General features: G+C 62.9%; 4 protein-coding genes across 6 annotated transcripts; 1 reads left to right on the forward strand and 3 right to left on the reverse strand.

Moving 5' to 3' along the window:
* Positions 1 to 70: 70 nt before the first annotated feature.
* DOK3 (docking protein 3) lies at positions 71 to 3,077 on the reverse strand. Its single transcript, XM_061456732.1, has 5 exons — positions 2,943 to 3,077; positions 1,421 to 1,714; positions 1,184 to 1,277; positions 926 to 1,098; positions 71 to 843 (listed from the first exon to the last, which is right to left on the reverse strand). The coding sequence occupies exons 1-5, from the start codon at positions 2,997 to 2,999 to the stop codon at positions 133 to 135; spliced, it is 1,329 nt and encodes a 442-aa protein (XP_061312716.1). The 5' UTR covers positions 3,000 to 3,077; the 3' UTR covers positions 71 to 132.
* Positions 2,687 to 9,333, reverse strand: DDX41 (DEAD-box helicase 41). The gene is made up of 17 exons (XM_061456730.1): positions 9,276 to 9,333; positions 9,089 to 9,187; positions 8,835 to 8,994; positions 8,680 to 8,754; positions 8,292 to 8,352; positions 7,598 to 7,734; positions 6,978 to 7,050; positions 6,677 to 6,830; positions 6,436 to 6,572; positions 6,074 to 6,236; positions 5,842 to 5,973; positions 5,307 to 5,378; positions 4,953 to 5,049; positions 4,616 to 4,765; positions 4,402 to 4,473; positions 4,099 to 4,209; positions 2,687 to 3,891 (listed from the first exon to the last, which is right to left on the reverse strand). Exons 1-17 carry the CDS (start codon positions 9,294 to 9,296, stop codon positions 3,755 to 3,757), a joined length of 1,851 nt encoding a protein of 616 aa, XP_061312714.1. The 5' UTR covers positions 9,297 to 9,333; the 3' UTR covers positions 2,687 to 3,754.
* A 263-nt stretch (positions 9,334 to 9,596) lies between these two features.
* FAM193B (family with sequence similarity 193 member B) lies at positions 9,597 to 17,829 on the reverse strand. The gene is made up of 10 exons (XM_061456734.1): positions 17,497 to 17,829; positions 15,384 to 15,623; positions 14,528 to 14,750; positions 14,142 to 14,351; positions 13,419 to 13,833; positions 12,249 to 12,444; positions 11,604 to 11,840; positions 10,096 to 11,098; positions 9,928 to 10,003; positions 9,597 to 9,843 (listed from the first exon to the last, which is right to left on the reverse strand). Exons 1-10 carry the CDS (start codon positions 17,818 to 17,820, stop codon positions 9,747 to 9,749), a joined length of 3,021 nt encoding a protein of 1,006 aa, XP_061312718.1. The 5' UTR covers positions 17,821 to 17,829; the 3' UTR covers positions 9,597 to 9,746.
* A 1,781-nt stretch (positions 17,830 to 19,610) lies between these two features.
* Positions 19,611 to 23,692, forward strand: LOC133271302 (lateral signaling target protein 2 homolog). 3 transcript variants are annotated; one of them, XR_009744075.1, is made up of 14 exons: positions 19,611 to 19,713; positions 20,396 to 20,536; positions 20,612 to 20,749; positions 20,891 to 21,096; positions 21,180 to 21,269; positions 21,369 to 21,458; positions 21,584 to 21,685; positions 21,759 to 22,007; positions 22,112 to 22,227; positions 22,301 to 22,414; positions 22,575 to 22,673; positions 22,923 to 23,035; positions 23,116 to 23,389; positions 23,488 to 23,692. XR_009744075.1 is itself a non-coding variant. In XM_061457230.1 (13 exons), exons 1-13 carry the CDS (start codon positions 19,672 to 19,674, stop codon positions 23,236 to 23,238), a joined length of 1,623 nt encoding a protein of 540 aa, XP_061313214.1. In that variant the 5' UTR covers positions 19,611 to 19,671; the 3' UTR covers positions 23,239 to 23,692. The 3 variants fall into 3 exon arrangements, 2 of the variants coding, with proteins under 2 accessions (XP_061313214.1, XP_061313215.1); XM_061457230.1 differs by having other exon boundaries at positions 23,116 to 23,692; XM_061457231.1 differs by having other exon boundaries at positions 20,894 to 21,096; positions 23,116 to 23,692.
* Positions 23,693 to 23,827: the final 135 nt, after the last annotated feature.

Raw genomic sequence — 23,827 nt, forward strand, 5'->3', positions numbered from 1 at the left:
ACAGCGGCGCCCCCTAGCGGGGAGCTGCTGGCTGCCCCCACCCTGTTCCCGCAGCACCGACCCCGAAGCGCCCGGTCCTGCCCTGGCTGTTTATTCACCGCCCCGCGCCACCGAACCTCATCCAGACCGGGATCAGGCCCAGTCCCGCGGGCCGGGGGCCTCCCGGCTCAGCAGCCGCACCAGCCTGGCACGGAGGGTGCCCTGGGGCTTGTGTCCAGCACGTCCAGACAGCGGCTCCTGCCCCCCCCTGCCCCAGCGCTGCTCGGGTTGCTGGGGGCTGCCCCGCGGGAGCTGGGTCATGGCGGCCCGGTTGTCATAGAGGGGGGTCGCCTCGCTGCTGTGGCCCTCGGGGGCCTGCCGGCACTCCAGCTCCCACCGCCCTTTCTCCTCTTCCTCGGCCCCGGCTGGACCCGGCTCCGCAGAGAAGATGTTCTCGTAGAGATGCTCAGGGGCCGGCTTCCCTGCAGCCCAGGCCTCACTGCAGCCCGGCGCCCCTGCTGCAAACAGGGGTTGCTGCTGGCTCCGTGCGATGGAGGCATAGATGATGGGGCCTGTGCCCTCTGGCTCAGCAGCGGAGAAGTGGAGAAGGCTGGCAGGGGCCTGGGATGGGGCCTGTGACCCCCCAGGGGTGGGGCTGGGCTGGGGCTCCTCAGCCCCAGGGCTCCAGGACTGGGGCTCGAGGCCCTGTGCAGAGAGCCGGGGGTCTGGGGTGTCCTTGCCCTGCTGCTGGCAGGCGATGGCAGCGGCAACAGCGCGGCAGAGCTCCGGGGCCCGGGGGGTGCTGAAGGTGAAGGTGCCTTCACCAGTGTCACTGCGGCGGCCAGCCTCGAAGGAAAAGACAGTCTGTGGGATCAAAGGATAGGGTGAGGAGCTAGCATCCACCCTGAGAAGCCAGCAGCTCCAGGGAGGGAGGGGGGACACCCACCTGATCCTGGCCAAACTTGCGGAGGAAGGGGTAGGGCCAGGTGAGCAGGGGCTGGCGGGACTGCAGGTCTTTCAGCGTCAGGCTCTGGGGAAGGACTGAGAGCAGGTAGTGCCCACGCAGGCCACAGCGGGCAGCCGCATCCGTCCAGACCACCAGCACCAGGAATTCAGTCACTACAGGAGCAGAGCAAGGCAGTGGTCAGCACCACAGCACGGAGCTGGAGCCCACCCTAGCCCAATACACCACTCCTGTACATACAGTCCTGCCAGGAGGAGTAGAGGACGTTCTCTTCCATGGGGACAGGGGGGCTGGGCTGGGTCCTGGTGTTCCTCTGTGTCATCTCCTTTGTCCCCTAAAACAGAAGCATGTGAGCATTGCCCCTGGACTGCAGGAGCACAAGCACCCCTTGCTTGCCCATACAACCCAGAACCCCCATGTCACTCGAGCCAGGAGCAGCACAAGAGCTCCCAGCTATACTGGACCCCATGGTGGTACCTGGAAGGCCAGCTGGCAGAGCTGGGAGATCCACTCATCGCGCTGCTCGGCAGCCAGCACGTAGCTCTTCTCCGTGGTGGTGAGGTAGAAGGCAGCAGTGGCTTTGGGGCAGCTCTCTGTGCCCACTGGGCCCACGGAGACACAGTCAGAGAGGCGGATCACCCGGCGGGCGCACTGCCGCAGCGAGGGCTTCTCCAGCATCATGCCATCATCCCGCACGTCGAACTTCTCCATGCGGGCCACGCCGGAGGCACTGGCAGCAAAGAGCTGGGCTCGCATCTTCCTCCAGGACCTCTGGGGCACAGGAATGGCACAGGCAGGGAAAACCAAGTCAGCAACGAGCTGCCTGCTGTGTTCACAGTGCTCCATTCCATGCGGGGCCAGCAGTGCTCAGGAAGGGTGGAAAGGGATAGGAGGGGGCACATGGGGGTCCCCAGCGAGCCAGGGCCAGTGCAGACCCCCAGTGCTGCGGGGCAGGGCAGTCCCCATGCTGGGGTGAGGGGAGCCTGGCTCACTGCATGAGTCACGCTCGCTCCCGAGCACCAGGTCCTGCTCTTTGTTCCCTGCTGCAAGTGCCGGCCTGCTGCCGCTGCAGCTGAGCTCAGAGCTGTGCTCAGGACAGACCCTGATGCAAATTAAAGCCATTTTGAGCTGCTAAAGCTCCTGCTGGCAGCTTCACATCTGTGGAGCAGGAACGGGCCCTGCAGCCCGCTTCCTCCCAGGGGAGGCTCTGCAGCACCAGCACCTTCCCAGCCTGTCATGGGATGGAGGGGGCGAGTGCCCCCACGCACCTGAACAGCACCATCAGAGCCTCCACCCTGCACAAACCAGAGCAGCCAAAATACCCACCACTGCCAGCCCCCTGCCTCATACACAGCAGGACACCAGGCACACACACACAGGGCTTGCCCGCTTCACTTCCAAGGTGAGCTATTGCTCAGCAGGGGAGTTGCAGCCCAGCACATCCACTGACACCTCAAGGGAAGAGAGGATGCTACTGATGGGCCTGCTTCACTAACACCCATCTTGCACCTCTCTAGAGCTGGCTTGACCCTGCAGTCTCCCACCATATCACCCATCCCAAACCAAGAGGGCTGCAGCACTCAGTGCCCACCCCAAAGGTGCAGAGCAGCAGGCCAAGCCACAAGGGGTGCCCCATGAATGGCAGTGTCCCACCAGAACCAGGCTGATGGAGGGATACGCACAGAGCCACATCCCACACGCTGCCCTGGTGCCCCACTCCCACACACACACGCTGGCTGCGCCTCGGTGACACACGTTTATTGTTTCATTGCCAATCACAGAGTGACCAAGTGAGAAGAGGGACTCTGCAGGCAGCATGAGTCCTCTCGGCCACAGGACAAGCCCTGCCCCTGGGACTGCAGAGCCCTGGGACCCCCTCCAGGCAGCTCTGAGGGGTCTGGCTTGTCTCCCTTCCCAGGCTACTGAGGGCCCAGCTCCAGGCGTGGCATCAAGACAGAGCAGGGCAAACCCTGTACCCAGCCCCCAATCCACCTTTTACCTTTCCAAATTTGTAGTGCTGCACATAGAGGATCCCATCCTTCACCGGTCTCTCCATGGGCCCAGCAGCGCTCTGGCACCCTGCGCAAGGACTGGTGACTTGGGCTGCCAGCAGTGGAGAAAATGTGACTGCTGCAGCTGAAACTACTGCATGGGGCAGACTTCCTTCTCTCAACAACTTCCCCTTTTTGGTGTGTGGGATGAGGGGCAGAGGCTGGGCCACAGGAGGTGTCTTGTCTGTTCGCCCTCCCCTTCGCAGAAGGGCAGTAGTGCAGAACGTGCGCAGGCAGAGCACAGGAAACACCACAGGGACCACCCAGCAGGATCAGGGCAAGCTCTGCCTTACCCCAGCTGCATCAGAGCATGTTTGAGGGGCACGGAAAAGCCACAAGCTGAAAACGCCCAAAAAACAGGGATGTTCCTGGAGAAATCGAGGGGCTTTGGGGAAGAGCGAGGTAAGACCCTGGTCAGGGCACTGCAGGGGCCTGCAGAGGCAGCAGGCAGCCAGCCACAGACCAGTTACCCCTCCTGGGGCTTCTTCCTCCCCTCAGGCACTGCTACCTGCTTGCCCAACATTGCTGAGGTAAGGCTGACTTAACCCAACCATGATGTCATGGCTGTTGCAGCACAGCTCCACAGCTCTGCCAGGGGCAGGAACTTTGTCAGGCTGAGCTGGCCAACTACCTGGAAAAGGGGCCATGGCAGAGAAGGACAGGCCCCTGGGCTTGGGAAAGGCAAGGGGGCAGCTGGGGCACCAAGGCTGAGTGGAAGCCAAGGCCCACGCAGTGGGGCATGGGCAGAGGGCTCCCCAGGCTAGAAGTCCATAGAGCTGTGAGCCAGGTAGTCCTTGCGGCCGATGTTGCTGACTTGCTTGGTCTGCATCGCCTCCAGCTTGGGGCAGCCGGTGATGCGATGGCCCAGGCCACCGCAGAAGGCACAGCCCCGCTCGCCTGCAACAGGAGTGACAAGGTCAGGGGGAGGTGTGCCGTGCCAGCAGAGTGGCCCTCCTGCCCAGAACAGAGCAGAGGGGCTACAACAGCAGCTCCCCTGCATGCCACAGCAGGGCAGGCAATGACAGCCTCAAGGCAGCAGGAATGGCCTGGGAGCTGGGATCCTGCCCGCAGCACACGTCCCTCAGCCAGCCTGGAGTCTCTCACCTCTGATGTCCAGCATGGTCTCATCCCCGCAGTGCAGCACCTGGAGCACAGGCGGCACCTTCTGCTTCGCCTCCAGCAGCAGGGCCTTCAGGTCCATCAGCACTGACTCGTCTGGGGGCAGAGGCACAGATCAGACGCAGCCCAGGTAGGGGTGGGGGCATTGCCTCACATCACCATATCCCCTCCACAGGCCATCATGCCTTGTCCCTGCCTGCTCAGAACACCCCCAGCCAAGTCACAGGCAGCTCCAGCACCCAGCTGCACCTCACAACCGCAGCACCCCCCCGCCCCCCCATTTCTCACCACAGGCCTTGTTGATGAAGGTGGTAGCAATGCCTGTGTTGCCTGAACGGCCTGTACGCCCGATGCGGTGAACTGTGGAGAAAGAGACAGGATTGGGCCTCGGTCAGTGTAATGTGACAGACTACCCCTGCCCCCAGCTGCTGCAGAGACAAGCACAGAGCCTCGCTGACCTCTGCGCCCACCCCACTGTACCCTCTGTGGTCCCAGTCCCCACCATAGTTCTCTATCTCCTCCGGCATGTCGTAGTTGATGACGTGCTGGATGGCTGGGAAATCCAAGCCCTTGGAAGCGACGTCAGTGGCAACCAGGACATCCTTCTTCCCATCCCGGAAGGCCTCAATGGCTTTTGTCCGTTCTTCTTGATCTGCAAAGGCCCAGCAGAGAACATCAGCAAGGGCAGAGCTCCCAGAACTACCTATCACAGCAACCACTAACCTCAAAGCCCTTCCTCAGACCATCACAAACTGCTTCACACTGGTACCTCCCCACAGCCACACACAGCCCCAGGCAGGGCACACCAGAACCTGGGCTTGCCCAACACCCTCACCAACCTTTTCCTCCATGGATGGCCACAGCTTCCACACCCTTGAGCAGCAGGTACTCATGGATCGCATCAACATCTGCCTTCTTCTCTGCAAAGATCAGCACCTGCAGCAGCACAGACATCATGGAAAAGCCACGTGGCACCAGCACAACCCCCCAGAAACCCATTCCCAATCGTTGGGGGGAATACACAATAGCTCTGGGCACAGAATCTGCTCACATGTGGAGCACAGCTCACTCACATGCCAGCGTCCTGCAGCATCACGCTCACGGCATGCCCCTACATCCCCACTGCCAGTTCCACCCGTGCCACTGTGGCACCTGTGCCCATGATGCCAGAGCAGTCAGAGTGCACTACTCACCGGTGGTGGGGTCTTCTGCAGGCACTCGAGGAGGTACACCATCTTGGCCTCCTCTTTCACATACTCCACCTCCTAAAAACAAGCACAGGGGTGAGTCAGGCAGCAAAGGAACTGCTATTGCTTGGTATCCCTTAACCCGTTGGGAAGGAGGACTCTTTTTGTAAGAGCAAGTGGTGATAGGACATGGGGGGATGGCTTTAAACTGAAAGAGGGTGGATTTAGATTAGATATTAGGAAGAAGTTCTTCACTATGAGAGTGGTGAGGCACTGGCACAGGTTGCTCAGAGAAGCTGTGGCTGCCCCATCCCTGGCAGCGTTCAAGGACAGGCTGGATGGGGCTTGGAGCAACCTGGTCTAGTGGAAGGTGTCCCTGCCCATGGCAGGGGGTTGGAACTGGATGATCTTAAGGTCCCTTCCAACCCAAAGCAGTCTGTGATTCTATGAACCCCAACTCCCTGGCAGGGAGACGCATCAATTGCCCTCACAGATATTGGTGGCCTCCCACACAGTCTGGGGGAGCACCCAACTACCTCACCTGCACAACATCCAGGCTGGCAGCACCCGCTCGGCCCACATTAATGGTGATGGGCTTCACCAGTGCACTCTTGGCAAAGTTCTGGATCTTCTTGGGCATTGTGGCACTGAAGAGGAGGGTTTGCCGCTGGCCCTACATGGGGAACACAGTGCGGACAAGGATTTAGCACTCACCCAACCAAATGGGGTTGGAGATTGAGCTTTAGGGTGCTGGTATCACAGCAGCTCTGTACCTTGAAGTAGGAGAAGATGGTACGGATGTCCCCTTCAAAGCCCATATCAATCATCCTGTCAGCCTCATCCAAGGCCAAGTAACGGCAGATGTCCAGGCTCACCATCTTCTTCTGCAGCAGGTCCATCAGGCGGCCAGGGGTTGCCACCATCATGTGTACACCACTGTGAGACAAGAGAAGGCCATGGTCACACACTTGGGAATTCCTGCCCCATGCAGGACACATAGGGAATGTGGCACCTGCTGGGCACATCACCTTTGCCCCGACACTTCCCTGAAGCCATCTAGCTAGAGTGCCACCCCATAGTCCCCTACCAGGAAACAGAGCACAGTTCCAACCCCACAAACCCCTCTAGGTCTTACTGTTTGATTGTCTCCATCTGCTCCTTGACAGACATGCCCCCGATGCAGAGGGCGCAGCGCAGCGGGGGCAGCCCGTCCTCCTGCAGCAGGCGACAGTAGTACTCGATGATGCCGTGGGTCTGCCGGGCCAGCTCCCGCTGCAGAGACAGAACTCACTCATTCCTGCACCTCCGTGCAGGGAGGATCAGAGATTGCCACTGAATGTCAATCAAATGCTTGTCACAGCACCGCTGACACTCACCGAGGGACAGATGATGAGTCCGTAGGGTCCCTCTCGCTTGGAGAAGGGCAGCCTCTTCTCCTGCTCCAGGCAGAACATGATCACCGGGAGGGTGAACACCAAGGTCTTCCCAGAGCCAGTGAAGGCAATGCCAATCATATCCCTTCCCGAGAGGCTGGCAGAGAAGTAGGGCCAGTGGTGAAAAGCAGCATCACAGAACATCTCAAACCTCTGGGGCTCAAGCAAGGTGACAGGGTGCATCTGCCAGGGAAGAGCTCCCTGTTCACACTGCTCCCCACTCTGGGACAGGTAGAGCACTCACATGGTGGGGATGCCTTGGATCTGTATGGGTGTTGGCTGCTGAATTCCCTTTTTCTTCAGGCCCCTCAGTATAGCTGTGACAGAACATGGACATGCACGTTTGTTACATGAGGTCTTCCCCTTCTTTCCCTCCTCATGTCCCAGTAGCAGCTCTCGCACCAGCAACCAAAACCGCTTGGGGAAAAACCAAGCGACACAGGCACTGCTGGGAATTCAAGCTGTGACCCCACTAACACCAAGCATTAATCATAGAATAACAGACTGGTTTGGGTTGGAAGGGACCTGAAGATCATCCAGTTCCAGCCCCTTGCATGGGCAGAGACACCTCACACTACACCATGTCACCCAAGGCTCTGTCCAACCTGGCCTTGAACACCACCAGGGACAGAGCATTTTACCACTTCTTTGGGTAACCTGTTCCAGCCTCACCACCCTCACAGTAAAGAACTTCTTCCTTCTATCTAACCTGAACTTCCTCTGTTTAAGTTTAAAACCATTATCCCTTGTCCTATCGCTAGTCCCTGATGAAGAGGCCCTCTCCATTCAACAGCTTCTCTCACTGATGTGCACTTCCCAGCACAAAGCTTCCCCCTTCCCTGTCTGGAGCTCCTCCCGACCCACCTGCTGGGAACTTCATCTCCTTGAAGCTCTTGAGGGGGGGTGGGATCCCTTCCCCCTCCACCAGGATGTGGTACTTCTTGCGCACGCGGTCGTGCCGGGCCTCCGACATGGCCAGGATGTAACGAGGTGCTCTCCAGCTGTGAGGGCAACAGAGGAAAGTCATGGTGCAGAATGAGGCTGAGGCTCCTGAGCCTGTGGCCCAGGGGCTGGGTTCCAGCATCCCACCAAGGAAAACAAGTAACCCCAAGGAGCACAGGAGCAGTTCCACATGAAATGTCTCCCCAAAGTCTCAGTAGAAAGTGCCAAGCTAACAGCTGAGAACAGCCTATGGATGGAATACGCCAAAATCTTTTGGAAACGTCTCGGTGACACTGCCTCAAGCAGCACCAGCTTTGTAGTCTCCCCCAGTCTCTTCCTGTAGCTTAGTCACCTCCAAGATCTGAATACCCACCTCAAATCTTCAAGTTTAACATAACTGTGCTTTAGCAAACCTTACTGTCTATAAAACAACATCCAAAGTGACTCAACAGCCTTTGATCTTACACTCAGCAGTAAGAAGCCAGACAGCAGAGCAAGAGAAAAGCCAGTGGCTGCAAACCAGTGCTCTGCCTGCAAGGCTGTATGGCTGCTGGTTCCCTTCAGCTGCCAGGAGGCAGTGCTTTCAGAAAGACAACCTCTGTACCCTGAAACACACCTGGTTTTAATTGGATCGTCATAGGTGATGCCCTTGGCCATCTCCTTCACTGACATCAAAGCTGCAAGAACAAAGCAGAGGGGGTCAGTGTAAACTCTCCATCTCCAGATGCACTTAACCTCAGCACTGAGCTACTCAGGCAAAGACCACATGTGGAGACAGAGAAGGGAACGCAACATCCCTGAAAGCCCTTTGGGCAGTGGAACAACAAGTGCGGCAGCCTGCCCTGTCCAGGGGCCTGCCAGGGCAAGGCTAACCCAGGCAGTCAGATGCTGACCGAGGGGTTCTGTTGTGATTTCCTGTCCCATCCCTGGGTGTAAACATCCCTGAGTGTTGCAAGGCAGGTACTACTGCTGCCCTGACAGCTCTTAGAGCTCCCACCACTCACCTCGGCCCTCCGCCACACTTTCCAGGATCTTCTCTTCCTCCTTCAGCTGCTTTTCCTTGGCTGACTCCTTCCGAGCTGGGGAGAGGAGAGAGTCAGGCAATGGAAGCCACTCCCCTCTGGAAGTCACCCAGCCCAGCTACCAGCTGCTCCCCTACCTTCTGCCTTCTCCTTGAGGTGCTGGTGCTGGTCCAGGAGGCTGATGTTGGACTGTGGCCCCAGGGGGATGTCATCCTCGTCACCCCGCTGCTCGCTCCCGCTGTCCCGCTGCTCCTCCTCCGACACCACCTTCCGCCGCATCTGCAGCAGCTTCTGCAGCTGGGAGGAAATGGGTCGAGGCCGAGTGAGAACCCCGCGCTGGGCTGAGGGGGGACACTCAGAGCCCTTCCCCGCCAGCGCCGGGCCCCGTTACCATCTGCTGCTTCCGCTGCTTGACGGGCACGTAGGGCACGTAGTCGTCATCCTCCTCCCCGGACAGGTCGGACGTGTCCTCCGCCTCCTCCCGCTGCCTCTGTGGGGTACACACGGGGTGAGGACGGCCCGGGAGGGTACAGGTCCCCCCGGGCCTACCACGCGGAGGCTCCCGGTCCCGGTCCCACCTTCCGGTCCGCCGCCTCCATGGCGCCGTCTCCACGCAACAGCGGCGCTGCCCCGGATGTAAACGCACACACAGCCCCCCCCCCCCCCCCCGCGCCGGAAGTAACGAAACCAGCGCCGCTGCCTAGCAACGGAGGAGCAGACGGGTCGCCTCCGCGGCCAAGCCTCCGAGGAAGGCGCTGCCCGTCCCGTCCCGTCCCGTCCCATCCCGTCCCGTCCCGTCCCCCGGCAGAAATCAGCAGACAGCGGGGGTTAAATAAAATAAAAAATTAAAAAGTTCTTTATTGGGGCCAGCTCGGGCCCTTCCCCGCAGCACAGGGACAGGGGGGACCCCGCGGGGGACAGGGGGGTGCAGGAGGAGGATAAGGATAGCCCCGGGGATCCCCGCGGGGCAGGAGAGCACCGGGAGCCCCCCGCAGAGGAGGGGGCCCCGCCGCAGCGAGGCGGAGGGCACAGTGAGGAGAGGCAGCACCTCACTGGGCTGCGCTGGAAGTGGTTTTCTTCAGGGTGAAGTTGGTCCAGTTCACCGCCACCTTCTGCCGTGTTTGTTTGGCCGAGTCCAGGCAGAACCTGGCGGGGACAGGAAGGACAGCCCTGGTCAGCCCCCAGCCCCACACCCCGAGCCGGGTTTGACCCCTCAGGGCTGCCTCTCACCTCTTGAAATACTCCACTTCTCTGTCGGTCTCATCCATCTCAGCCCCATCCAGGTCCTTGGGCAGGAACACATCATCTGGCAAGGCAGAGGGGCAGAGGGTCAGTGCAGGGGGCAGGGAAGGTGCCAGCGGGAAGAGGGCAGCACAGAGCGGCATTCCCAGCACTCACCGATCGAGGTATTGGATTTCTCCACCTTGTTGCGGCTCTTCCTGCTCTTGCCCTTAGGCTGGGGGGAGCCCCCTAAGATGGGAGGCACTGGCAGCTGCCGGTCCCCAGTGCCCAGTGCAGGCAGATGCTGCTGCGCTGGCTCTGGCAGCTCCACTTTGCCCTCTCCCCTCCGGCTTTTCCACTCGCTGTTTCTCTCCTTCTCCATCCTGCCGCCACCACAGGGCTGCCCCTTGCCACTCTCGCCCTGCTCGGCACAGCTGCCCACCCGCTGCAGCTCTGAGGCACTGGCCTTGGAAGGGTGCTTGGTTCCCAGCACCTGCCCCTTCACACCAGGGCTCTCCAGCCGGGGCACTGCAGCCATGCCCTCCCCCTTCTTTGCTGTCCCATTCTGCCGCTTGTTCTTGCGCTGCCGGCTCGGTACTGGTTCCAGCGGCTCCAGCCCCTTGGGCTGTGGTCCCTCCTTGGGTTCCGGGCTCAGCCCGCTACCATCCACAGCAGAGTCCGCAGCCTTGGACTGCACCCAGATCATACGGGAGAGGCTGGGCACGGCACTGAGGCGCTTCACCACGCCATTCTCAGCCGCCGGGGCTGGTGGCGGCTCCCCAGGCCCCTCGCTCCATCGGGTCCCCAGCTCACTCCGCAGCAGTGTGTGGCTCTTGGCAGGGCCCAGGCTGAGCGGGGCCAGGGCCAGGTCTATGTCCTGCAGGTCAGAGGAGCCATTGAGGTTGGAGAGCAGGTTCTTCTGCTCCAGAACAGCTGCCTTCTTGGGGAAGTCGTTGACGTCCAGGTTGAGGTCATAGACACTGAAGCTGGCTCGGATGGAGTCCTTGATGGTGTTCTTAATCTCCTGCAGCCGGCTGCTGAGGAAGCTGTTCACCCGCTCCAGCTCTAGCTCTGGCCACTCCAGCAGCTTCTCCTCGGCTGGCTCCCTGGCCTGGCTGGCTGCAGGGGTGCGCTCTGCCCGCTTCTGGGCCTCAGCCTCCAGCTGGGCTTTCTCCTTCTCCTGCAACATGGGTGCCATGAGGACTGGGTGGCCCAGACCCCAGGGCTAGCCATTGTTAGACAGCAAACCTAAGGGCCAGTGCTCAGCATGGCCACCCCCCACCTTCCAAAGCCCTCAAATTGCCATGTGTCCTCTGCAGTGCAACACCTGCCACACTGTACACAACACTGCTCTGGGTATGAATGATCACGGCACAGATGGGTCTCTCCCCACCACAGATGCAGTGCTTGTCAGAGATGTGGCATACAGCAAGGTAGAACAGCACAATCCAAAGCACCCAGAAGGGCTGAGCCACCCTCTGCAGGATCAGAGGCAGGGGAAGGGGAAACCCTGCACAGAACCAAACACCACTGTCACCTCAGGGGAGACAGCAGCAAAGTAGATGGAGATCAACAAAACAAGGAATGCAAAGGAGAGAAGACAAAACCCTGCAAGGGGCACAGTCTTGCTCTGACCTCTTTCCTGCAGCCTGCCCCAGGCAACGCTTCCCTCTGCCCACCCTCACCTTCTTCTTCTGCTTGTGCCGTGCTCGCTTGGCTGCCTTGGCACTGTTCAAGGGCTTGGGCTCTGTGCTGTTGATGTAGTCCAGTAGCTCATCCACATTGCGGTGGTCCACGGCAGGCTCTCCAGAGCTGCTGTTGTGCCCCAGTTTCTGTGGCAGCTCCTCTTTCCTCTTGGTGAGGCGCGAGCGCAGCTTCTCCCGGATCTCAGCATAGTTGCGGCTGGTGGGAGCAGCTGGCGGCTGCAGTAGGTGAGAGTCATCAGCTGGACAGGCACACAAAGCCAACCCCAGCTTCCCACCAGCCCCACACCCACTTCCCCAACCATCCCTGCCTCACAGGTCCCAGCAAGACAAGTCAGCACAGCCCCCACGGAACTCTCTTCCACCGTGAAGCCACAGGGTTTGGCTGGCAGAACCGAGCCCCAGGGCTGAGCAGATGGCTGCAAGCTGGGAGTGAGGGGACCATCACACTGATGATGATGATGATGATGATGATGATGGAAGTGAAGGGGGCATGCACACACTGGCAGGAAGCAGTTGTGGCCAGACCTGCCCATCCCCGTGCTCTCGGCACACGGGCTGTGTAACACCTCACCGCAGAGCAGAGCACAAGGACTGGGGGTGGCTGCAGACCAGCCCCTCACTCACCGCATTGTGGCCGAAGAACTCACAGTAGCAGCAGTCGCAGAACTTCCCATCTTTCTGGTTGGTGGAGGAAGAGGTGCAGGAACTGCGCTCAGAGCTGCTGTCCTCGTCCTCCCCGAGCCCCTCATCTGCCTCGCAGGGCTGCGGCGGGTGGCAGCTGGTACCATTTGGAAATTTGTGCCCTTTGCAAGAGGGGTCCCTGCACAGGAGGGAAGAAGGGCGAAAGGTGAGCAGGATCCAGGAGGTCTCAAAAACTGGCCCACACACTGCTTGTGTAGGAACACCCCTCCCAGGGCAGCCTGTGCCCGAGCAGAAGGATTTGCAAGGCAAACCCCCTCCCCTGCATCCTCCTCCAGGGGGAGATGCCAGAGGAGCTCACGGCAAAAGACATCTGTAGCTCCTCGCCCCCCAGGGCCTCTGGCAAGCAGGAGGCTGGTGCACCAGAGCTCCAGAAATCAGTGTCCCTCTGCCAGGCCACAAGCTGTTTCCAGGGCAGGGAGTGGTACTCACTGGGGGCAGCAGGTAGCACAGGTGAGAAACGCTGGAACTGCATGCAGCTGCCAGACATCCCCACGGGCAGGCAGGCCCGGTTCCCACAGCCACAGACCACCCAGCTCAGACAGGGAGGCCAGGGCAAGGCCCACAGCACAACTCCTCCAGCTGCAGCTCAGGACCAGGCTGGCCCTCCACAGGGAACACTTAATCAGCGGAGAAAAAACAGCACCCGCTCTCTTCCAGGGTACAGGCAGCCCAAAGAGGGCCAGGGGAGCAGGCAAGCAGAACAAGACCACAGGCTTCATCTTCTTGAGGACTTTTGCTCAGTGCCACAGCTGCCCGACGGGTCTCAGTGACAAAGGTCCTGTTGGCCAACAGCAGGTTGACCGGGCGGTTCCTTTTGGTCTTTTAGCTGGAGGAGGAGCAAGCACAGTCTCTTCTGCACCACAGTACTAAAGGACAACCGCAGGGAGAAGACACGTGGGGAGAGAAAGAGCTGAACCCTCAATAGACCAGGGGTCTGAAGCAGCGGAACTGCCCTGCAAAGACAGCGGCTCTCCGCACCACCACACCAGAGCAGCCAGCCCCTCCGCAGGGAAAAGCACATCCGCGGGCAGGGAGAATGGGCACATAGCCCAGAAAGGAGAGGCTGGAAGCAGACAGGGCTCCTCTACTCACCTGTTCGTGCTGGGCAGCTGGTGGGAGGCAGGAGGAGGGATGAGCGAAGTGCTACAGTGCCCATTGCAGGGATGAGTGCAGCCCGACAGCGGAGGCGGCATCTTCAGCAGCGGCACGTTGGCAGAGGGCAGGTGAGGGCTCTTGCACGACCCCGGGCTGTGCGAGACCGTGCCGGCGGGAGGGGACTCAGACACCAGCTTTGGGGCTGCTGCCTGCACACTGGGTGCAGGGAAGAGCGCAGCCTGCGGAGAGGTGCCCAGTGGGACGTGGGGTGGGGAGCCAAAGGGCCCCGCATGGGCAGGCGTCTGCTTGGAGGGGATCAGCGCTGGTGGCTGGGAGGGGAGGCCCGTGGGACTGTTGGGAGGAGCAGTGAGGTCGGAGTGCTGATGATGCTCTGAGGAGTGGAAGGCCTCACCTGCAAAGGGGCAGGAGCAGAGGCAGTCAGACACCAGCTATCCTGCACAGGCCAGGGCCACATTCAGAGCTGCTCACACTCTCCACAGGCTGCTTCTCCATGGGACAAACCCCTCCTCCCCCCAGGCAGCAGGATGCTTGGGCTAGAAGCCATCCCTGCTCACAAAGGGCCTCAGCAGCACCTTGGTTCTCCCACATGATTCAGCCCTGCCCCATGGACAGCAGATCATGGGGAAAGGTGCTGGGCAGTGAAGGCTGTGTGGATCAGTGGCACAGGAGGCCAAGGAGGGCTCTGCCCCGGGCATGTACCTGGTGGGGTGGCCCTCCGGCACATGCTTTTGAACTGCTTCGGCAGTGTCTTGCAGAAGTCAAGTGAGGTAGGCAGAGGCGAGCCTGGGGCAGCACTGCTGGAGGTGGGGGAGGCTGCGTGGCTGTAGGGACAGGCCTTGAGCCCTGGTGCCGCGGCCGGCGCCTGGCTCGTGCACTCCAGAGACACAGCAAGGCCAGGGTGCTTCTCGCCTGGAAGGAACGCGGAGTTAGGGCTGGCTCCCAGCACCCTCTGTAAAGGCACCCAGGCATCCTGCTGGCACTGGCATCCAGAGGCCCAGCCTGCCTGCCCCTGCCCACAAAGGAACCACCTAAGTTAAGGACTAGGCAGAAAGCTCTGCTCAACCCCATGGCTGGCTTCAACTCACCTAGTGCAGCAGGGGGTACCCCGAGGGGGCTGCCCTGCATGGCCCCGTTGGTGTGCTGTGAGTTCCAGAGGCCCGAGAGCTTGTGAGCAGACAAGAAAGAGCTGGGGTCCCAGTCCCCTGAGTTCCCGTGGCACGAGGAGGAAGAAGAGGAGGAGGAGGAGGAAGAGGAGTGGGAGCCACCCCCACAAGACTGTGACTTGCAGGATGTGTGGGATAACGAGACCTGGCAAGGAAAACAAAGAGTGAAGCAGCAGTGGACTGGGAGGGGAAGCCCCTGGCCCAGGGCATCAGCACCAAGACCCCCTCCTACTGCCTGAAGGCAGGGGCTCAGCACGCAAGAACTGCTTCTGTCACTGTCTTGGGGGTGGCAAACTGCCCACCTGCCCAACAGCAACACAACCTGGCTCCCAGGACCCCCACCAGCACAGCCATGCTGTGGCAAGAGCCACACGCCTGCTCTGTCCGCCCTCAAACCACGCCAGGGTTAAACAAAATCGGGGAGGAGGAAACTTCTCTTCCCCTGAGCTCCATGCATGCACAGGCAGGCATTTGCTCTGGCACATGCTGCCACTCCAGGGAGATAGCTTTGGCATCAAGGGCACACGGCACAACACACATTGGAGCAGGGCTGGCAGAGAAGCACCTCTCCAGGCAGACAGCTCCAACCCAACACATGCTGCCAGATAAGCCTCCATGGCAGACTCTCCCCAGGGAGCCAGCAGCAGAAGCCCCAGGGAGTGCAGCATGGTGGAGGGATGCCTGGGGCGCTCAGTTCTGAGTGAGGAGGGGACCTGCACACTCAGGCAGCACCATAGGGTGGTCAGCACCTCAGCCCTCCCTTTCCAACCCTGCTCACCGCCAGGGCCTGCTCCTGCACTGCCCGCCGCTCTTCCTCCTCCACGCTCTTCCGACAGCTCTGGCAGATCCACAGTGGCATTTCTCCCAGGAGGTTCTGCACAAGTGTTGGCACGAAGTCCGGTGGCAGCCTCTCGCCGGGGGAAACCAGCCCATTGTGGGACGGCCCTCCCCAGTCCTTGCGCTCCCGGTGACAGAGCAAGCAGCATGTCTGCACTGACTGGTTAGTGGTGGGCAGCACCTGCAGAAGGATACACAGACCATGAGTCACCCCAGGTATGATCCACCGCATGGCAGGGCAGCAGGTCTGCACAGGTGCAGGGAAGATGAGGCAGCAAATGAGACCTCAGGATGCTGACACCAAACCAGAGGATTTCTTGTAGGCTACATGTGGAACTGCACCTTCTCCCACTGGAGGAGAGCAGCCTCGGGCTGCCCAGCTGCTGCCAGCCTGCCGTGTGCCAGCCTGGAGCATTCTGGACCCTTGGGAAGATCACACTATGCTAAAGAACCAGCCTCACCACCAAGCAAGGCTGGGAAGCCCCTAGCAACTCCCACCATCACATCTGGTACAGTGGGACCAAGGCGACTCTCAGAGCAAAGCAAGAGCAAGACACACAGAAACTGCCACACAGGGTTACAAGAGGGGTCCGCCAGCCACAACCCTCCCTCCTTACCCATCACAGACCCCCCACTGTGTTACCCAAGAACCACAGGCCCTCCCTCCTGCCTCTTTGTTCTGTGCAGCCGGCGGCAGACGCACCGTGGTGGGTGCAGCCCCCCGTGCTCTCCCCGCACTGGGCAGCAGCAGGAGCCGGGACGCAGCTCGCGGGCTCGCCGGAGGCCTGACAGCCGTGACGAGCCCGGCGTGGCACGGGCGAGGGGGCCCCCATTGTCTGCCGCCGCGGCGGGGCCCCACGACAATGAGCTGCACATTGAACTGCTGCTGCGAAACAGATGGCGTCTCCCAGGCTCAAGGTGAAGCAAAGGTCAGAGGCCAAGCAGAGCAGAGGGGGGGCACAGCTCCCTTTGCCCACCCGCAAGGAGGGGGGGCTCCCAGGGCCGCCCCGTGTCTCAGCGGGAGCGGACACAGCGCACGGCGGGTGAGAGCGCGGCGGTCCCCAACCCGCCCAGCGCATCCGGGCCCGGAGCCCAGCCCCCGGCTCCCAGCCACGGCCCGGAGCAGGCAGCTGCAGCCGGGCAGCGAGAGGTGCGGGAGAGCCCGCAGCCTGCTCGGCAGATGCTCAGCCACCTGCCATGGGCAGGGCTGGACCCTCCCGCAGGAAGGAGCGGTGGGAACACCCCCTGAAGCACGGCCACGCCACCCGAGCGCAGGGCTCTGCCCTCCCCAGCGCACATGGGGCTCCTGGGCAGATCTGCTCACAGGGACCGAGTAAGGGGCACACAGAAGAGCCCTTTGCTCTCATGCTGCAGATCACTGCTGTCATGTCAGCGGGAGCAGCATGCAGTGGTGGGGGCACAGGCTTCCTGGCTGATCCATCCTCCCCAGGAAAGTCTGAGCTCAGCTATCCCTAACTGCTGGGAGAGATGAGCATCAGTGGGAGCCCCCAGCACCCCAGCCATCTGCCAGAGACACCCCAAGCTCCCACTGCAGCTCAATACATCCATAACCCATGGCCACGACCCAGCTCCACCGCCCAGCCCAACCCAGCCAAGGTCAGGCCCTGCCCGCACACCCAGCCCAGCCTCACGCGTGCCCCAGGATGCTGCACAAAGTGGCTCCCGCATTCCAAGGCAGCCAGTCCCCTCGGAGAAGGGCTGGGGCTTCACCTCTTACCTTCCCCACCCACCTCAGCCTGCCCCCCCCGCCAAAGGCGCACCCCGGCAGCGCGGCTCCGCCGGGGCACCCCCACCAGCACCACCCCCGAGGGTGCAGAGGACCCTCCAAAAGCGGGAGGTGGGAGGCAGCAGTGCCTCAAGGGTGGCGGCGCCCCAGGGATGCTCCGAGGACGGGGTCGTGCAGGGATGGGGCAGGGCTCGGGGAGGGGGAGTGGAGGGGGCTCGGCTCTGGCCCAACCCCCGGATCCTGCCCCGTTCCCCATTGCCCCACTGAACCCCCTTCCAAGACAGCCCCGCAGGACCTAACCCGGTACCTGAGCGGTGGCTCTGCCCGGCTCCCCGCTGCTGCCCGCCGCCACCACCACCTCAGGCAGGGCGGGCGGTTCCGGTGGAGGCGGCGGTGGCGGAGGAGGGGGAGGAGGACCGGCGTCGGAACCCCCCAGCCTCTCACGGCGAGGCCCGGAGCCGACACCCGCCGCCGCTGCCGCCGCCTTGTTCCGCCTGCGAGTCATGGCGAGCGCGGCCCGCCGCCCGCCGCAGCCAGGACAACAGCCAATATGGCGGCGCGGCCCGTCCGGCCCCTGCCCGGGGGGAAGGAGGGAGGGGGAGGCCCGGCGAGGTGAAGCCGCGGCCGCCATCTTGAGAGAGGGCAGCGCCGACGGCAGCGCGCTCCCTAGCGGGGGTGCTGGGGTGGTGCGGCTCCGATCTTCCCGTACCGCTCCCCCGGGTCCTAAAGCGCGCCGGGGCCTTCGGGGGTACCCCAGCCACACACACCGCTGCGCCGTACCCCTCCTGGCACAGCGGTACCCCACTGAGGGTGGGCTAAGCACTACCCCTGTCCCGGCCTTCCCCGTGCTGCAGCACCCCTCAATGCACGTGTGGGTTCCAGCCTCTCTGCTCCACGTTCCCGTGTAACAGAGCTCTATCGGTGCCCACCCCAGCACTGCAGCATCCTCAGCCCCACATACTGATGTGCGTTTGCAGCTCTCCCGCACGCCAGTTCTGTCACACTGGTGCCCATGGTGCAGTGTGGATGAGTAGCACACTGCACACTACCCCAGCCTTCCCATTGGAGGAAAACCCCATGACATATATGTGGGTTTCCTCTGCACCCCACCCCATGTAACGATGCTCTCCAGGTACCCTGTGTGCTCCTGGCTGCGCTCAGTGCCACGGCATCCACGGAATTGCGTGACCCCATCCAGGCAGGGCAAGCCCTGCACGGTTCACCACATGTTCTGGTCCCAGCGCAGGGTTCCCCCGATGCAGTACCCTACAACCATGCAGTGCCATGCAGCACCATGCCCACTGTCCCCATTTCCATCTGCTGCCTGATCACAGGCTGCCTGGGGGTCTGGGCCCCCAGGTTGGACCCCCAAAAGAGTTGGGAACCAGCTCAACCCTCACCTCCCTGCCAGCTTTGGGGCCACGCATCACCCCAAAACCCCCCATCGTGGCAGGGGTCTGTGTGAGGCCGGGCCTTCCTCCATCCTGCGCCTCCTGTGACCGGAGCTCCCCTCCGATGGTGGAGCAGGGCACAGGGCTGTAGACACGGGGACATGTGGAGCACTTGGCCCCTGAGGAAAGCCCACTGTGCCCCCCATAACCGCCGTGGCAGCACGGCCCACAGCAGAGGGACAGGCGGGGCTCCAGGTGCGCTGTGCACCCACAGCCGGCTCAGCCTGGATGCCGCAGGGCCGCCGTGACTCAGGGACTTCCTCAAGCCAAGGTAGTGCCGCCGTGTTTATTCAATCGTCCTCGGTGGATATTTTACCCGTGAATCCACCCCATTAGGCTTTCAGCCATCTGAATTATCAGCACCCACATCCTGTGGGCAGCAGTGTCAGGACTGTTGAGGCACAGGAGCAGCCTCCTCTGGCACAGCCGGCGCATTTTGCTTTGCACAGCATCCTGAGCATCTCTTGGGACCCCTCCGTGGCCACTCGGCCCTTTCTGCTCCCACCAAGGGGCTGCTTTGCCCCCCTCCCACTGAAGCACCCTGCTCGGCACCCCCCTCTCTACATAGACAGGCAGCAGAGAGGAGGCGGATGCCTGCGGGTGACCCCAGCAGCCCGGGGATGCTCGGGGCTGAGGGGCTGTGGGGCTGCATCTCTGGGGTGTCCCGGTCTGTGGAAGGTTGGGCTCGGGGGCCCAGGGGACAGGGGAACCGGGAGGCAAGAGCCAGGGAACTGAGGAGACCCGGGAGCGCGAGGGTTGCACTTGGGAATCGGAGCCAGCAACCGAGACCAGAACAGCCGGCGAGAGAACCCTGCCCGCCGTAGGGGGGAACCGGCCCGTCGAGCGGCGGCAAAGCCCCGGGTCCTGCAGCGGGCAGGACGGGGCGCGGTAGGGGCCGGTCCTCCGGGTCGTCCCGGTGCCGGGCGGACACCTCCCCGGTCCGCCCCCGGGCGGTGCCCGGTGCCGGCCCGCCCCGTCGGCGAGCGGCGGGCGCGGGGAGCCGGGCGGCGGCAAGAGCTGCGGAGCGCGCCATGCTGCCCGCCGCCCTCCGCCGCTGGCTCCGCCGGCCCAAGGTGAGCACGGGGGGGCCGTGCCGGGGCCGACCCTCTCCCAGTCGGGGCTGCCCGGGGCCACCGCCGGCACCGGGAGCTGTGAAGGGGGGCGGGAGGGGAGCGGCGGCGCCTGGGACCCCCCTGGCAGGGTAGCGGGAAGACGAAGCGGTGCCCAGCCCCGGGGCTGGAGGTGCGGCGGGGGGTGCGGGGGACAGCGGGCAGGACCGGGAAGCTCAGCGCCCGTCCCGGCACCGCCCGCTCCCAGGGCAAGGAGATTTCCCCCTGTCCCGTCCATCCCGGCGGCCCCTCGGGGGTCTGTGGGAGCGATGGGGCGAGGAGCGCCCCTCCGGGCTGCCCGCTCTCCAGCGGGCTCCCCGCGGACCTTTCACCCGAGCCGGTGTTTACAGCCGGGCTCGGATCCGTGCCCACGCTGCCGGGATGCGGCCGAGCTTGTTCATCCTGCTCTGCCCTGGGGAAACTGAGGTACAGGTGGGTGGGGACCGCGGCGCTCCCCGGGAGGGCTGGGCCAGGGCCCCGGTCCAGATCGGCGCAGACGGAGCCGCTGTCGGGGCCCCGTGTACCTGCCCGAGTGATCCTGAGGCTGCCCCAGGGGGGCAAACCCCCCAGTCCGGGAGCATGGGTGCTGGCTCAGCACCCGGAGCTGCGGGGTGCTCCCACTATCACCCTTCTGCTCTCCCCTTAGCGCTCCGACCCCCGCCTGCTCTCTCAGTTCTTCTTTGCCGATGAGCGGGTAACGCGGGTGGTGGCTGAGATCAACGGGCTGGATGCGGAGCTGGACCCGCAGCAGTACCTGGTGCTCCTCAACCAGCTCCACCTCAGCCAGGTATGGGGCAGCCCGGGCCCCGCTGTGACCCTGGGCCCTACGGGTGGCTGCGGGTGACATCCCTGCTCTCCTCAGGCTCACCTGCTGTCTGTGCTGGAGCGGATCATGGAGGAGTGCATCCCCACACAGCGGCACAGCCGTGACTACCTGGTCAAGTTCCCCGAGGAGCTCTTGGTGGACAACCTGGGGAACCACATGCTCTTTGCTGCTGAGGTGAGCGTGGAGATGCTGTCCTGGGGCAGGTGATGGGGTCCAGCTCACCCAGGCTGAAAGGGGCACCCCACCGAGGGCAGATCCTGGGTGCAGGGGCTGTGCTGCCCCAGGCGCTGGCTTCTGACAAGGCCCTGGTCCCAGCAGTGTCTCCTGGCTGGCACCTTCCTAGAGGTGGAGGAGGCAGACGGGGCTCACCTGAGGCCCCAGGCCAGGAACCTGCTGTGCAGCCTGGAGCTGGTGCGGACAGTGCTGCGGGAGCAGAGCCTGAGCCAGCCTGGCTCCTACCCGGAGCCCGTCCGCGCTGTGCTCGTGCAGTTCGACCGGCTCTTCGCAGAGTTCGAGTTGAGGTGGGAGCCAGGGTTGGGATGCTGGGGAGGGGGGGGGGCTGTGCTGGGGCTGCAGGAGCCTCATGATCCCCCCATCTCTCCAGTTATGTGTCCTCACTGGTGGTGGTGAAGTCTCCTGAAGAGATCTACAGGCAGCAAGAGATCATTGTGCTCTTCTGTGAGACAGTGGAGAGGTGAGGGGCATCCAGAGCCAGGCAGGGGTGGTAGGGACCCCAGCCCTAGGGATGGGGCTGTGTCCTTGGGCTCAGCCCCACTGTGTGTGACCCCCCCAGAGCCCTACACCTGGGTTATCTGACCCAGGAGATGATTGATGGCTACGAACCGCTGCTGATGTTCACCATCCCTCGCTTGGCCATTATCAGGTGGGTACAGCCCCCTGGACAAGGAGGTGTTGAGTGCTCCCTGCCCTATACCAGTCCCTTCTTTCCCATGGAAGTTGGGATCCTGGGCAAACCCCTGATGTGAGCTGGGCTCTGTCCCCTTGCAGTGGTCTCCTCATCTACCCTGACGGTCCCCTCAGCCTGGAGCGGAGCCCTGAGCAGATGTCTCGGGTCTTCAGCCCCTTCTACAACCTCCTGAAGAAGATCAGGTACATGGTGAGGTGTGATGAGGGAGCAGCAGTGGGGCAGCGACACGGGGCTAATGCCATCCACTCACCACAGGGACCTGCTGCGGGTGCTGTCGGTGGAGGAGCTCTGCCTGCTGGAGAGGAGCCTGTGCACAGCCGAGCAGGAAGATCCCTGCAGTCCGGCCACCCCCCCAGCTTGGGGGTCAGCCATGCCCCGAGCAGACCCTCCTGCTCCCTGGGGTCTCCTGGATGTCCCGAATGTCACCCCATCACCCCCTGCCTGCACGACGTGGCTGGAACCCCCTGGTGCAGTGGAAAACCCGGGCACTGACTGGTGGGGGGGGTGCTTGGGGGGAGGGAACAGGACCAAGGTGGCCAATCCCTGCCCTCTGAGACAGGGACTTTTCACGCCACCCCTGGGGTAATCATCACCTCCCTCCTGTGCAGCCCTCAGCCCCCAGGCACGGGGCTCAGTGCCACCCCGGGCGCCCACTGCTCAGAGCTGCGCTCCTGCTACAGCAGCACCAAGGACATGCTGCACACCCTCTTCGTCTGTATCTCGGGTGAGTGATCTCCAAGCCAACCCCTGCACCCAGAACCCTGTCCCAGCACCCTGACCCCCCTCTCCCGGTGCAGGTGTGGCCGATCAGCTCCAGACCAACTTTGCCAGCGACCTGCGGAGCATCTTGAAAACAGTCTTCAAGATTGTGGCCTCGCAGGCAGAGCCCTCGGAGGAGCCAAGAGCCAGCCGTGAGTAACCCCAGGGACAGGAGGGACAGTGACGGCTCCTCTCTTCCCTGCCCATAGCCCATCCCTGGTGAGACCAAGCTGCAGCCCTGGGCATGGGGATGCTGCAGCCACAGTGCCCAGCCCTGCTTTGGCTGGACCACCATAACCCTTGTTCCCGCAGAGAAAGAGGACAGTGACCTGTGTGCAGCAGATGCTCCTCACGTGGCTGACTGTCCCCTCTGCTCCAGCCCCACGGAAGCTGCTGGGCTCCAGAGGGCAGGTGAGGGCTGCATGGGGTTCACGGCTGTGGGGCAGGGTCTGAGGCTGGGGCTGATCCTGCTCCGTCCTGCCTGGCGGGGGGTGCAGCTGCCCTGGGCAGTCCTGGGCACACAGGGACAGTTGGTGTGTCCTGCCTGGGGCCAGCTCCAGGACACTTGTGAGTGTGGATCCAACAAAGGGAGCTGGGAACGATCCTGGGGCAGTGACAGGGGCTGGGATTGGGAGTTTCACGGATGTGTTTTCCCCCGAGGCACCCACCGCCGGCCTGAGTGGGTACCGGACAGCAGGTGCAGCCAGTGCTCTGCCTGCTGCTCGCCCTTCACCCTGCTGCGCCGCCGGCACCACTGCCGCAGCTGCGGGAAGGTAGGAGGGAGCGGGGCTGGGGCACAGGGTCCCACGGGTGCCCAGCTCTGCTCAGCCCCACTCTGGCTCTCTCCCTGCAGATCTTCTGTGCCCGCTGCTCACCGCACACCACTGCGCTGCCGCACTATGGCCAGCCCAAACCCGTGCGTGTGTGCACACACTGCTACACCGCGCACCTTGCGCCCGCGCCCCGCAGCCGGTGAGACCCCCCCGGACCAGATCTGCATCCGCAGGGCGACGCAGATGGGGAGAAAGAGCTGCTCTGGGGCTGCTGGGCAGCTGCGTGACTGCACAACTGCCCGGTGGGCATGGCGGCAGGACCCCCGGTGCACGGCAGCAGGACCCCAGGCAGGGGTGGGCGCAGGCCCGCCTCACCCCACGCACCGCAGCCACCGCCAAGCTCCAGCCCCCGGCTGGAAACGTGCTTCGTGGTGGTGGTTTTTTTTTTGCAGGTGAACTTTGGCTGCTGCTGGGCCCGGGGCAGAGCCTCCCCCATCCCGGGGCCAGGCCTGAGACGGTGCAAACAGCCCTCACATGACAGCAGGTGCCCCGGGGCCGGGCCGTGCTGTGACGGAGGCTGGCCCTCGCCCACGGGTGCGGGCGCTCCCCTTCCCTTCCCCTCCCCACCGCCTCTGCCTGGTTTAATAAAGAGATAAACCGCCGGATGGGTGCTTCCCATGCGGTCCCGCTGGGGTGGGGTGGGGTGGGTGCAGCCGGTCCGGGGACACCTGTAGGTGCCCGGGGTGGGTGGCAGGGGGGTGGGGGTGCCCCGAGTGGGCTGGGAGGGTCAGG

This window comes from Pezoporus flaviventris, unplaced genomic scaffold (assembly GCF_033815535.1).
Source record: "Pezoporus flaviventris isolate CSIRO_AGI_PZ_B2104156 unplaced genomic scaffold, CSIRO_AGI_Pfla_v1 ptg000023l, whole genome shotgun sequence".
In the NCBI taxonomy this organism is placed as follows: Eukaryota; Metazoa; Chordata; class Aves; order Psittaciformes; family Psittacidae; genus Pezoporus; species Pezoporus flaviventris.

Excerpts from the sequence above, each read along its gene's own strand:
- DOK3 (XM_061456732.1), bottom strand. The coding sequence starts at position 2,999 with ATGGAGAGACCGGTGAAGGATGGGATCCTCTATGTGCAGCACTACAAA. Across the intron at positions 1,715-2,942 it reads AGCACTACAAATTTGGAAAG|AGGTCCTGGAGGAAGATGCG; the intron begins GTAAAAGGTGGA and ends CCTGTGCCCCAG. Across the intron at positions 844-925 it reads GCAAGTTTGGCCAGGATCAG|ACTGTCTTTTCCTTCGAGGC; the intron begins GTGGGTGTCCCC and ends TTGATCCCACAG.
- FAM193B (XM_061456734.1), bottom strand. The coding sequence starts at position 17,820 with ATGGCGGCCGCGGCTTCACCTCGCCGGGCCTCCCCCTCCCTCCTTCCC. Across the intron at positions 13,834-14,141 it reads CCGGAGGGCCACCCCACCAG|GTGAGGCCTTCCACTCCTCA; the intron begins GTACATGCCCGG and ends GCCCCTTTGCAG. Across the intron at positions 12,445-13,418 it reads CAGCTGCCCAGCACGAACAG|GGACCCCTCTTGCAAAGGGC; the intron begins GTGAGTAGAGGA and ends CCTCCTGTGCAG.
- LOC133271302 (XM_061457230.1), top strand. The coding sequence starts at position 19,672 with ATGCTGCCCGCCGCCCTCCGCCGCTGGCTCCGCCGGCCCAAG. Across the intron at positions 22,228-22,300 it reads CCTCTTCGTCTGTATCTCGG|GTGTGGCCGATCAGCTCCAG; the intron begins GTGAGTGATCTC and ends CTCCCGGTGCAG. Across the intron at positions 23,036-23,115 it reads ACTGCCGCAGCTGCGGGAAG|ATCTTCTGTGCCCGCTGCTC; the intron begins GTAGGAGGGAGC and ends CTCTCCCTGCAG.
- DDX41 (XM_061456730.1), bottom strand. The coding sequence starts at position 9,296 with ATGGAGGCGGCGGACCGGAAG. Across the intron at positions 9,188-9,275 it reads TGGAGGCGGCGGACCGGAAG|AGGCAGCGGGAGGAGGCGGA; the intron begins GTGGGACCGGGA and ends TGTACCCCACAG. Across the intron at positions 6,573-6,676 it reads GACTCATCATCTGTCCCTCG|CGGGAGCTGGCCCGGCAGAC; the intron begins GTGAGTGTCAGC and ends CTGTCTCTGCAG.